The 13403-nt window shown below is 37.1% G+C and overlaps 1 protein-coding gene across 4 annotated transcripts in view; it reads left to right on the top strand.

Moving 5' to 3' along the window:
- CCDC148 (coiled-coil domain containing 148) overlaps window positions 1-13403 on the top strand; it is a 248390-nt gene that overhangs the window by 66753 nt on the left and 168234 nt on the right. For 2 of the 4 annotated variants that reach the window (XM_058664513.1, XM_058664511.1), the window contains exons 2-4: window positions 2526-2588; window positions 3123-3244; window positions 12865-12968. In XM_058664513.1, coding sequence (XP_058520496.1) covers window positions 2528-2588; window positions 3123-3244; window positions 12865-12968 — 287 coding nt within the window. In that variant the 5' untranslated portion in view covers window positions 2526-2527. Of the gene's footprint in view, window positions 1-2525; window positions 2589-3119; window positions 3245-12864; window positions 12969-13403 lie in introns of all 4 variants that reach the window. The other 2 variants (XM_058664512.1, XM_058664510.1) reach the window with 1 other exon arrangement.

Here is a 13403-nt window from a genome sequence, read left to right as displayed (position 1 = left end):
CAGAGAACTAGATCAAGAACTCAGTGGCTGGGGATCTGACTGGCAATTTGATATGGGATTCTAGCACTGCAGGTGGAGGCTTAACCTGTTGTGTTACAGTGCTTGCTCCAAGTGTAATATTCTTATAAATTTAACTAAAATTTGAGATGTGTAAACATGGTGAGACACATTTGGTAAGTTATGAATCTTTCCCTTGAAAACTCATGTTGAAATTTAATTGCCAATGCAATGGCCTTGAGAGGTGGTGGGACTTTTAAGAGATGAATGGATTATTAGGTGGGATCAATGCAGTTCTCATGGCTCTAAATTAGTGAGACTCTCTTTATGTTTTTCTTCTTCCATATACTCCCACTTTCCTTAGCTTTTCCACTATGCATTGATGCAGTGCAAGGCACTTGCCAGATATAGCTGCTTTTTGTGGCTTGTACCTGTGTTAGAAAAAAGTAGTGTTTGGTGTCTTTGGGTATAGGATGCAGTTCAGTTTTCTGCCACTTCCTGTGGTCTTGCCCTGTGTTAACTTTATCATTTAACTGAGGTTGTTGATGGCATTTGAGTATGATACTCTTACTTGCTGGGTATGTCAGTAAGCAAACTAAAAGAAGCTGAAATATTATATTAGGGAGAGGGACACTATAGTATGGGCTTAGAGATTGCTTTTGTGGTTCTTGTGAGTTTGTCATGAGACATCTAGTGTCAAATACCCACTTTTGATTGAGTTCCTCAAGCAGTATGTGCGGTGTTAAATATTCATGGAAAATGTGTATTATGATAACTTATGCATAGATCTCAAAATATTTTTCAGCCAAATAGACTTGTGCTAACTTACTATAACATATCTATAACTATAACATATCTATATACTATAAGTATATCTAAGCAGGATATAGTTTGAAGACCTAAGAAGATATCAGTTTGAAAAGAAAAGTATGATTTTTGCTACCTTTGAAGCAAAATGTCACATTTATCATGATGCTTGGGCTGGAATATAGCAATCATTAAGGTTTATGAAGTTTATGGGGAAAATGCTTGAAACAAATCAGCCGCTTATAAATAACCCATTTTAAGGAGGAATGAGACAGCACTGACAGGGAGACCATGTCCAATCTGCTTGTGATGAAAAATTAGTTTTGTTTGTGTGCTTATTCAAGAGGACTGACAATTAACAATCTGAATTACAGTCCAGATTACAGACATCTCAACCAACTCACCTCCCACAACTCCAACCAACAAGCTAAAAAGGTGCAATCTTTTGTCATGGTAACTTGGGCAGCATTTTGGAAGTCATTGGTGTCTTTTCTTTCTTCCTGCATTTAGAAAGGTTTAGTTACTGCAAAGGTTTCTAGGCACAATGGATACAGAACACAACCTTAGCAAATATGGACAGTATTTCTTGGATGAACCACTTGACTGGTCCTTTTACCCTAAAGGTGCTCCTAAATGATCTCAGTTGCATCTATCACAACTTGGGCTATAAGGAAGCAGATACTGAAGTAGACTTAGGAATGCAAGATGTTTATTGGGGTTCCACATCCATGAAAGGAATCAGGAAGAAGTAGAATTGGGAAAATGAAGAATCAATTTAAAAGCAGATCCAACAAATTCTATGCAAATCTGAAGTAGGGTCTATTGCAAATATTGTCTGTCTGTGACTTACATTGGACCCAAATTGCCTTATACTCCTGCCTTACTTAGCTGTTAGGTATGGCTGCCCCAGGGAAGGTATCATGAGGCTCTTCTCCATAGCTCAGTCCACATTTGAAGGAGGTGACAGTTCAAGGCTGTTTTAGACTGTACTCCCACAGGTGGACCTGAGTCCTTCTTCAAAGGCAGATGTGTTAGGGTGTTATTCTTAAACACATGTGTTCCCCTCTCTTTCAATAACTCAAGATAGAATATGCATAACCTTTTAATCACCATACTTTACAGATGGGATAATCCAGAAAAGGGTCTTAAAGGGAAAAGATTGGAAATAGTGATCAAAATGTGCAGCTCAGAAGAAAAACACTAGTGAAGGGAGAATTGTGGGAGAAGGAACAAATTCTAAGAGAATAAAGTTAATGTTTCCAGCCCTATCCAGACCTGTGCTTCACTTAGGACGGTTGTTTTGGTAGACTTATTTGAAAGGCAAAGAGTCAGAGATAGGCAGAGAAGGGTATTGCTTCTAGTTGCTTACTCCCCAAAGGCATGCAATAGTCAACTTCACTCCTACAATAGTCATGCCTGAGCCAGACCAAAGCTGTGATCCAGAAACTCAATCTGAGCTGCTCTTATGGATAACAAGGACCTATTTACCTTAGCTATCACCTGCTACCACCTGGTATATACATTTTCAGGAAGCTGGAAGTGGGAGCAAAATGGGCCTGGAATTCATGCACTGTGGTATGGACTGCAGGCACACAGAATGGTGTCGGATACCCAATCCCCATGCCCATGCCTCACTTTTAAAAATACTTCAATGATCGCATCTTTAAAAACACTTTCAAAATAGCCTTGTAAAACTGTAATTGTTATTGTTTCTCTGACAGATATGGAAAACGTGAATATGAGAGACAGGCCATTCTTGACAACTCAGAGAAATGCTAGATCAGGTATTTTCTATTTCTAACTGATTCATTATTTATTTATTTGAAAGCTAGAATTGCAGAGAGACCAAGAGCAATTATTCTCTGCTAGTTTTCCATGGTGCATTAACAAGGAGGTAGATTGGGAATGGAGCATCGAATTTTGAACTAGAGGCCATGTGGGATGCCAGCACGGCAGGTGGTGGCTTAACTTGATATACCACAAGCCCATTCCTGCTTTAAGCCTGAAAAAATGGTTTAACAGTGGTCATACTTTGTATCTTGGCATCACACTTTTTAAAAATTCATAATATACTAATTTACATGGAAATATGCCCTCAATGCCCTTATAAAAATACAGTTTTTTACAAAATGTAATGACCAAATTCCAAGAGTTTCTAGAAATAGAGCTTCAAATATATTATGGGAAATGTACTGTATTATTTCTTGAATTTGCATTTAAAATACTTAACAGTAACATGAAGTTAACATTTTAGCCTACCTATAATTTGATTTCCCGAAACCATTATTTGTCATTTTTGTGGTTTTTATGAACAGCAGATAATCTGGTATTTCGTGTGAAAAATGGGATAAAAAGTAAAAAGTACAAACCAGTGGATTATCAACAACTGCATGCTTTAACTGAAGCACAGAAGTTAGCTTCTGCGTCATCAGAGCTAAAGGTGAGGAGGGGTGTGTGTGTGTGTGTGTGTGTGTGTGTGTAGTTAAGGGAAATTGATTCCTAGGATGCATAATGATATTTACATTGCAAATGTGAAAATAGCATTCTAAATAGGTTTTACAGTCTCTCAAGTAGTACAGTAAACAGCAGCTAACATAGGCCTTGGACCCTGTTATTTTATATGAATTTCTCAATTAATGTTACTAACAATGCCTTGAGGTCTGAATTCAAGTTTATTTTTGGAAAGAAGGCCATTTCATTAGCTTTCAGCAACATCCAACCTGAATAATAAAAATTGCTAGCAAATGCAATATGTGAACGACGTATGTGACTTATGCTCCTTTGGCACCGTTATGCTCAGCTGCTCTGAGGTGCTCTGCTTTCTATAGTTCCCCTTTTCGCTCTTATATATTTGTCCCATCTGGAAACAAGGTGAACCAGTGCTAGATTCAACAGGAGATTATTGAAAATAATTCAGAACATTAATGTAGGGCCAAGTATAGTTTAGGATTACTCATGAAATGTATTTCCCTTGTGCAAACAATAGTGTTTCTTAACAGCTGCGTTGTCATTGCTTGGTTACATTAAACAACTGGTTTGTTCAAATAATGTGTTAAGCAAAGTTTTTATTTGTGTTTGAAATTTTCATTTTCTGTCTCATGTTTGCATAGCTGTTCATTAATAGTTGTTGCAAAAATGTAACTCACGATTCTGGGGGAACATTTGGTATCTTATTCTGGCAAAATTATTCTCTAGATCATATTTTTTCAAACTAAGGTGACTGTTCAAAACTTGGGATTTTATTTGTTTGATCCAGATGCCACTTGTAAATAATTTGTTGAGGAATTTGAAGAAATTTATACAAGAAGGGAATTTATATAACTATCATAACTATTTTCATTTATCTGATTTCTGTTCTGACATATTATATGTACATCAAATATGCTTGCATGCCTATATAAATACAAGCACTTAATTCATATATTCTTGCATGATAATCAAGATATAATAGCCTGTATACTTTTTACCTTAATGTTTTTCTATATAACCCTTATAATACTTACTATATACTAATTGTTCCAAGCAATAAGTGTTATATGCCCACTCTTTGCCTTGAAAATACAATTTCAAAATTCAACCCCAACTTTGATTAAGTACCATCCTGGGGAAGGGTAGGGAGTCACTGTTTATCAGATAAGCCCAGAATAAAGTTATATTTGGTATAAAGTACAATCAAAACAAAACATGCTGCCAAGGCTTGGTCCTGACTATGTAGTTAGGAAAACCCTTTCTGAGAAAGTAAGATAGAATCTGAAGCTCAGTAAGAAGTAATTAAGCAAAAACCAGAGTGCCAGTCACTGCAGATAGAAGATGCATGATCAATCTTCTCGTCAGGGTGCAAGGTTTCGCTTGTGTCATGTTGGAAGTCATGTTACTGAGAACACCTTTGTGGATAGAGACTTTTTATGTTTTAGAATTCCTAGCCTCCACAGGTAAAATCTCATGATTTGGCTATCTGGACTGAAAGTCTAGTTTTTTTTTTTAATGTTTTTGAGACTTATTTCCGAATTTCTTTCCTAAAGTATTACTTTAATAAAGACACTGCCACAAACATAACCTTAAAACCTTCGTCATATTAAAATATATGCACATGTATTACGTATGTGTATCTATTTTATATATCATATACTCATATATAGGTGTATAAATATTATACATATATATTCATCCTTTCATCTGAGATGTACTAAAATAGCACATACAATTTTTTTTAAAAATCATTCCTTTTTTTTTAAAGATTTATTTTATTTTTATTACAAAGTCAGATACACTGAGAGGAGGAGAGAGAGGAAGTGGAGCTGCCGGGATTAGAACCAGCGGCCACATGGGATCAAGGCGAGGACCTTAGCCACTAGGCCACGCCGCCGAGCCCCACATACAACTTTTTGGTTGAATATGGAAGGGTAGAATGGTGGAGTATTAGAGAACATTTCTTTGTTATGACAGATTTCCTATTCAGATAATAAGCATTTAATAATCTTAATTGTTATTGTGGTTTCAAAATTTGAACAATAGACAGGGGAAAAATAATTTCTTAACCTTGTCAACTACTTCTTTGCATCTCTGGTCCTTGTTTTATAGATTTGTGAGTTTTAACTGGCATTTTACTTCATTTTAAAGGATGCATTTGAAAAGCAGAGCAAAGGAGAATGAGAGTCAGAACTTCCTCTGCTGGTTTACTTCGTGAATTAACTGTAATGACGGAGGGCGAGGCTGAAGTCAGGAGCTAGGAACTTGTCCTGATCGTTCATGTGTTTCAGGGGTCCAGGTGTTTGAGCCATTTTCTCCTGCATTTCTGGGTGCATCAGCTGAGACCAAGATAGGAAGTAGAGCACCAGGGACTTGAAGTGGCAGCATGATATGGGACGGTAGTGATTCAAGCTGGCAAGGGAAGGATTTAACCCACTGTACCACAACACTGACCCTGATTGGCATTTTCAGTCACATCCCTAAGCTTTGGTTTCATAAAGAAATATGATTCAATAAGAAGCTTTACAGTAACAGTTTCTAAAATAACTTTGCACCATGGATTCATAGCTTCATAGCTTGAAAAATCTCAAAGAATTTTTTCTTTATTAAACTGACTCACAGTCTGTAGCAATCATTTTGACAAGCTTTTTGTTTCATTTTTTTTAGTCTTCACAGAATCATAAGATAAAAGAATTAATCTTTTTTTTAAAGATTTATTTATTTTATTACAGTCAGATATACAGAGAGGAGGAGAGACAGAGAGGAAGATCTTCCGTCTGATGATTCACTCCCCAAGTGAGCCGCAACGGCCGGTGCTGCGCCGATCTGAAACCGGGAACCAGGAACCTCTTCAGGGTCTCCCATACAGTGCAGGGTCCCAATGCATTGGGCCGTCCTCGACTGCTTTCCCAGGCCACAAGCAGAGAGCTGGATGGAAAGTGGAGCTGCCGGGATTAGAACCGGCGCCCATATGGGATCCCGGGGCATTCAAGGCGAAGACTTTGGCCACTAGGCCACGCCGCCGGGCCCAAAAATTGATCTTTTAAAACATGTTCGTATTGTTTTGAACTTTGGTTAGTGATAACAATCTGTCCTGGATATTTCATAATTTTCTAACACTTTTTCTTCATAGAATTTTCATTTTTTTTTTGTTGTGTCTAGATTAAGCAAGATGTATTGGGAATGTTGCTGTACATGATTTTTGAACATTTCCCTTCTCATTTAAAGGTAGCAAGTTGACATTTTGTTTTCAATTTATTTTTGTAATACATGAGCAGTTCCCAAATATGATTTTTCTTATAAGATTTACAGCTTACATGGAATTAAATAATTAGAAGTTAAAATTAAATATGCTGAAAGTTTACTTTAAAAGATTTACTTATTTATTAGGAAGGCAGAGTTTCTGGGGGTGCGGGTTAGGATGAAGGAGCTAGAGAGAGAGCATGATTTTCCATTTGCTCATTCAAGGTATGTATGTCTCTTATATCGTATATATGTGTGTGTGTGTGTGTGTGTGTGTGTGACAGAGAGAGAGAGATCAATTTTCCATCTGCTTGTTTACTCACCAACAAAACCAGGAGTCCATATCTCCCATATGGGTGCAAGGTCTTAAGCACTTGGCCCATTTTCTGTTGCCTTCCCAGGAACATTAGCAGGGAGATGGATTGGATACCAGATTAAGCAGTGACTTGACAATGGCCCTTAAAGTTTAATTTTTTAATGTTATGAATGCTACTCTACCATTCTACACTATCTAGAGTAAAAGTTATCATCCATGTTAGTCTTATTTTGTTTTCTCAAAAAGATGATTCTTTCCAATGTTACATAACACATTCTTGATATTTGCATTAAATATTCATGTGCTTCCTGCTTATTTTACTAATTTAAAATGCTTGTTTTGTACATCCAAAAGCAATATAATTAATACTCATTGTTAGTACAGCCCTTTTTTCTGGCAGGATTAAATTTAAGTATATTTAAACTGAATGATAGAATGTCAGCATTAAAGGCATGCAAAGAGATGATTGCTTCATCTGAAATGCTTAGCTGCATGCCCGATTTGTGTTATTGATATGCTAATAGCTGATTAGTGTGATAGTCATCTATGTAATCAATTTGTCATTGATCATGAACATTTTGAGGGATGTCAAAAGATTTGCTGAAATCGACATTGACTGATCCATCTTCCAAAGGCTGAGACTGACCCTGAAGCCAAAGAGTAAATATAGGCTGAGAAAAGGACAATATCTGTCACAATCCTGTAATTGTTCATTCTCATCTTACTAAGTATAAAAGAGATCTTTTAAATTATTGCTATATTTGTTTCTTCACTTAGTAGGAATGGCTATTCTTGTCCCATTCAATAGTCCGTCTATTAGTTCTTGTTTAAATAAAAACACCTTACTTTGGGAATCTGTGGATGCATGTGAAATTAGATTGAATGGTATAATAAATTTTTTAAAGATTTATTTATTTTTATTGGAAAGTTAGATTTACAGAGAGAAAGATACACCAAGAGGAAGATCTTCAATCTGCTGGTTCATTCCCCAAGTGGCTGCATTGGCTGGAGCTAAGCTGATCTGAAACCAGGAGCCAGAGGCTCCTTTTGGGTCTCACACGCAGGTGCAGGGACCCAAGGGTTTGGGCCATCCTCAACTGCTTCCCCAGGCCATAAGCAGGGAGCTGGACGGGAAGCGTGACTAGCAGGGTTAGAACTGTGGTGCCCATATGGGATTCCAGCACATACAAAGCAAAGACTTTAGCCATTAAACTACTGTGCTGGGCCCTGCTGTAATACATTTTTATTGATATCATCCAGCTCCAATAATGATCAACTTTTGATCATTATTTCCTCTATTCTCCCACCCACAAACATCCCTCTGTACCATTTTGCATTGAAGAGAGGTTTAGACATTATATCTCACCCATAAATATTCTGCATGTATCTCTAAAGTTTTGGAGATATCACTGCATGTGTATTTATTCATTTTTCATAATTAAAAGTATATTATCAGTGTTAAAAATCTTTAAGTCTCGGTGCCCAGTGTGGTAGCCTAGCGGCTAAAGTCTTCACCTTGCACGTGCTGGGCTCCCATATGGGCGCCAGTTCTTATCCTGGCAGCCCAGCTTCCCATCCAGCTCCCTGCTTGTGGCCTGGGCAAGCAGTCAAAGATGGCCCAAAGCCTTGAGACCCTGCACCCACATGGGAGACCTGGAAGAGGCTCTTGGCTCCTGACTTCAGATTGGCTTAGCTCTGGCTGTCGTGGATGCTTGGGTAGTGAACCATCAGACGTAAGATCTCCCTCTCTGTCTCTCCTCTTCTCTGTGTATCTGACTTTGCAATAAACAAATAAATAAAAATTCTCTAAGTCTCATTTTTTTCTTTTCCTGTATTTTTAAAAATTTTTATTTGAAAGGCAGGGAAATAGTGAAAGATCCTTTTTTTCACGTGTTTGCTCACTTCTCAAGTGCTTGCCACAGCCAGGATTGGGCCAGGCTGAGCTGAGAGCCCAGAACTCAATCCAAGGCTCCTGTGTGCGTGGCAGAGGCCCAAGCCCCTGAGTCATCACCTGCCCCCTCCCAGCATATACACTACCAGGAAGCTGGGTGGGAAGCAGAGGAGCTGAGACTGGTAATAGGCACTGTGCCATGGGATGTGGGCGTCCAAAGAAGGGGTTTGACCTGTTGCACCACGATTCTAGTCCCTCAAAAAATTCTTATTAAAGAGTATTCAAATCAGCAGCTAAGAAAGATCCATGTGTTATAACTGGCTCTTATTTTTAGAGTCCCTCGCTTTCCAGGTGTGATTCTTTGTAATTTGTGCATCCTTACAGTGTGAAGGATGACGATCCTTTCCCAGTGATGTCACTTACCATGATGTTCTGCTCATATATCCAGAGCACAGTAAGCCAGTTCCTGCTACTTGGTCAGATTCACATGGCATCTATCTTGTACGCTTGTCTATGGATGGAATTTTTGTACTCCCATCATTTTCTATTACAAATAGCACTGCCATGGATTTTTTTCATGCTTGTAGGTTTTTTATACTTTTGACTAAGTGAATTTCAGATAGATTTTTTAAAAACGAAATTACTTTTTCACAGGATAAATCCGTATGAGATCTTGCTACACATCTCCAAATTCTTTTCTATGGGGGTTGTTATCATTTTGTATTTCTACTAGAAAAATGAGAATACCTGCTTCCTGTCGACTCACAGAGTGTTTTTTAAATGTTTGCGTTTTTACCAACCTGCTAGATGAGAAACTTTGCCATAGTGTAATTTTAAAAATCTAATCCTTATAGTTTCTCTGTTAAAGTTCAACTAACATATATAAAATGTACAAATATGAAGTGTACATTCTGGTGAATTTTCATAAATGAATTTTGACACATGAAACTGAGACAAACTGTAACTGGTTGCTGATATTTATGTGTAAAGATGCATTCTCTGAGCCCAAGTGCTTGCATAATGCTTTAGGATGGATAGTTAGGATTTCATTATATTAGATCATCATAATAAAACATTCATAGGAAACCTCTAGTTTCTGATACATTTAGGAATTTTTGTCATTTTTTTTCCAAGGAATTTTTATACCAGCTATGCACATTTCAACATTTATCATAAATAATGATTCATCTGCTTTTTTCCCAGTAAAATGAATTGAAATCACATAGAATATCTGTCTGTATTAATAAAGCTACAATCTAATAAAAATTTTGTTCTTTTTAAGACCTCATTTTTCTTCATATTTGGCCTAGGGACTTAGGTAGAGTCAATATGTGAAATTTACAGATGAAATGTCAGGAACTTTTATAAAATTTTGGAAGTGTGTGTAAAAGCTAGGAGCTTTATCTTGGCTTTTGTAGCATACTTAATTGGTCTTTCTCCAAGCTCAAAGGTAGTAGCATTGATTTTTTATAAGCTGTAAAAATGTGACTACATCTTCAACCAAATTGTTTTAAGTGTTTTGTATAACATGGATAAAATATGTCAAATAAATCTAACTTTAAGAGTCATGCCTATTACAATAAAGTTTAGAGACTATAGGTTGTAAGAACTGAATCTGCTTTAGGCATTCTTAAGGGAAGCACTCATGTGTCACATTTTAGAAATACTGAAAACTTGTATTTTTTTCAGAATAAGTTGAGTCTTTTTCTGCAATGTTCTTTATTTTTCAAAAAATGTACCTTTTCCTAAATTTCATCATTGCAGTTATCCTAAGGCCTCCCAAGGAAAGAGTTTGACTTTGAATTTGAAGTCAAGAAATCTTTGTGCTCATTTGTTTTTTTTTACCCCTAATTTTAAATTGGAAATCAGCACAGCAAACAAATAAACTCAAGGTTAAAGTAATCAGTGAATGACAGCTAGAAATAGCATGCATTATAAACATTGCTTTTTAGAAGGTGTCGTCTGAAGTTTTTATCTTCAGTACTGATAATTTCTTTTTCTCTTATTTTCAATTGGATTTTTATTTATATAATTTATTTCATAGAAAGTAAGAAAAAAGAAAGGAAGAAGGGAAGGGAACAGTGATGAAAGTATGGTCTTTTAAACTCTTTAAGGTGTTAAGTGCTCAAGTCACAGGGAAACAATAAAATATGCATATTTCACCCTGTTTCTAGCTTACATTTTTGTAGATATTTCAGATCTAATACAGAATACACCACCTGAGGCTTTAGAGTAGGTGGATCTTTTTTTTAAAAAAATATCTATTTATTACTTACTATGATATAGTTTTGTAGCTATAGGATTTTTTTCCCTTCCACTCCTCTTTGTCCCTCCCCATTTTCTGATTACCCAGTTATTTTCTCAATGATTACAGTAGTGTAGTCCCTTAGTAGCAGTTACAAGATCAGTTTCTGCTATTTAAGTGTATCATGCCCTGCTAGTTATGGGGAGAGGTAGATTGCCTAGAATCATGCTCTACAGGTATATTTACATGTTTTAAAATGGGAGTCCTACTTTATTCAGGAGCAGAGATGTGACGTGACTTTACTTTCCAGTATGTTAGTCTCCATTATACCATTCATCTGTGAGAGTATATGTATATACACTTGTAATATATATGTATACACTACATCTATTTATTTTGTAATTTGCCTAAAGGCTGTCTTATATCAGAGAGAATATATGATATTTATCCTTATGGGGCTGGCTTATTTCACTAAGCATTGATGGTCTCCGGTTAGGACCATTTTATTGCAAATGGCAGGATTTCATTCTTTTTTTTTTTTATGGCTGAATGGTATTCAACAGAATAAATGTAGATGTACCATAGTTTGTTTATCCATTCATTTGTTGAATGATGTCTGGATTGTTTCTGTGTCTTCACTATTGTGATTTGTGTTGCTATAAATAGTTTGCAGGTTGCTGTAGAGTAGATGGATCTTAAGTGTTGGAAAATGGATATGCAGGTGATAGAGTGGCAACACAATATTGACAACTGCAGGAGATCACTGTTACCCCAAATCAGAGAAACCCAGTGAAGCAGCAGGGCTGAACCACATTGTAAGGCGGAGCTTGTCCAGAAGTAGTTGGGACTGTCCAGAAGAAAGTTTCGTGAGGAAACTGCAGGTCCTACAGTCTTCTGAGAGCAGAGAAGGTGAGGGATGTAGTGTGCTGATCCATTGGCTTCTCCTTCAACTCACCGCTGCCTGCCAACCTCCCATCACTCTTCTTGGGCTACAGAAGGGGTCTCCCGAGGAACACGGGGTTGCTCTGTGACATGGATCAGATCAGGGCAATAACCAGGGATGGATCTCAGGGAAGCACACCCCGGCATGACACAGCTGGTCAGCAGATGCTCCCACAGCACCCATGATGTGCTAAATTTTTCAAAAGAAAATTTGGGGATAATTAATTTTAGCTTAAAGCTTTGGTTTCAGTGCTTACATAATTTTTAGCTACTTAAGTTCTGTGAAGTGACTTCAAAATAAATAGCAGCTGAAATGTAAACAATTATGCTTTACAATGTCATAGAATTGAGAGACCAAAATTGTTTTCTCAGCTATTTCTAGCAAGTTCTGAGTACGGGATTAAAGTCAGGTTTCCTAACAAGTTTTCCAAGTAATCTTTCTTCTGCTTCCACTGAAAAATCAACGGAAGATCAATCCATACAATGGATTTTGTGTAACTGATGTTTACAAGCTTTATGATAATGACCAAATTCTTTAACTTATCTACCTCCAGTGTTTCCACATGTAAAATGGGAATGATAATTCTTGTCATGCTTGCCAGGGAGTATGTATCCACAATGTGCAGTAGGTGGGACAAGCCCTTGACAAATGTCCTGGGGCTAAATGAATTCAAGATATTATTTACAGTATGAATGGAAAATGGAATGACTTCACCTTTCTTTGCAAACATAATTTTAAAGCAGTTCTTGAAGTTCCCAGCATTTCCAACCAGTTTTTCACTTTCCCTCCCTGGTTTATAACATTGTATTTAAGGATGTCATGTGAGAAAATGCATGAATAAGTATTTTAAAGCATTAAGTAGTTAGCTTGGAAGATGCAGATTAAACACTGCAGTTGGCAAAACACTATTTTGAGACTTGGAAGTTGCTCTTCTTTTGTTCCTCCAAATGTAGGTCAGAAAAGCATTGCAGACTTCAAAGCTATCTAAAGAACAGCGGCTAATTAAACAGCACAAGCAAGTGTGGTGGCAAGAGCACCAAAGACTAAATCAAGCCAGGTGAGAATGGGGGAAATCCCGATGAGTAGAGGTAGATCAAGAGCTGCCATTACAATCAGAGGTTAAAGTCGCAATGTAAATGTGGGCCAAACTAAAGTCTCATAATTTCCTATGTTCATCTGGACCCCAGTGACTATCCTAGTATGGCACCCCAAACTCTCCTGTGTCTTGAATCATCCTTCATTGCTTTCCCAGGCCATAAGCAAGGAGCTGGAAGGGAAATGGAGCTACTGGGACACAGACTGGTGCCCGTATGGGATGCTGGCACTGTAAGACAAAGGAATAAACCTGCTGAGCCCCTGCACCAACTCCTATAAAGGATTTTTAATAAAATGTGTATTTAAAGCATTTATTATATCAAATAGGTATTTTGTCTGGTCTTATTCTGTATCAAGTTTCAAACCTTTTGACTTAAGTACTTGACAGTACTTGACA

Source organism: Ochotona princeps, chromosome 5 (assembly GCF_030435755.1).
Source record: "Ochotona princeps isolate mOchPri1 chromosome 5, mOchPri1.hap1, whole genome shotgun sequence".
In the NCBI taxonomy this organism is placed as follows: Eukaryota; Metazoa; Chordata; class Mammalia; order Lagomorpha; family Ochotonidae; genus Ochotona; species Ochotona princeps.
Note: the sequence above shows the minus strand (reverse complement) of the source record. Positions and strands in the feature narration are given on the sequence as shown.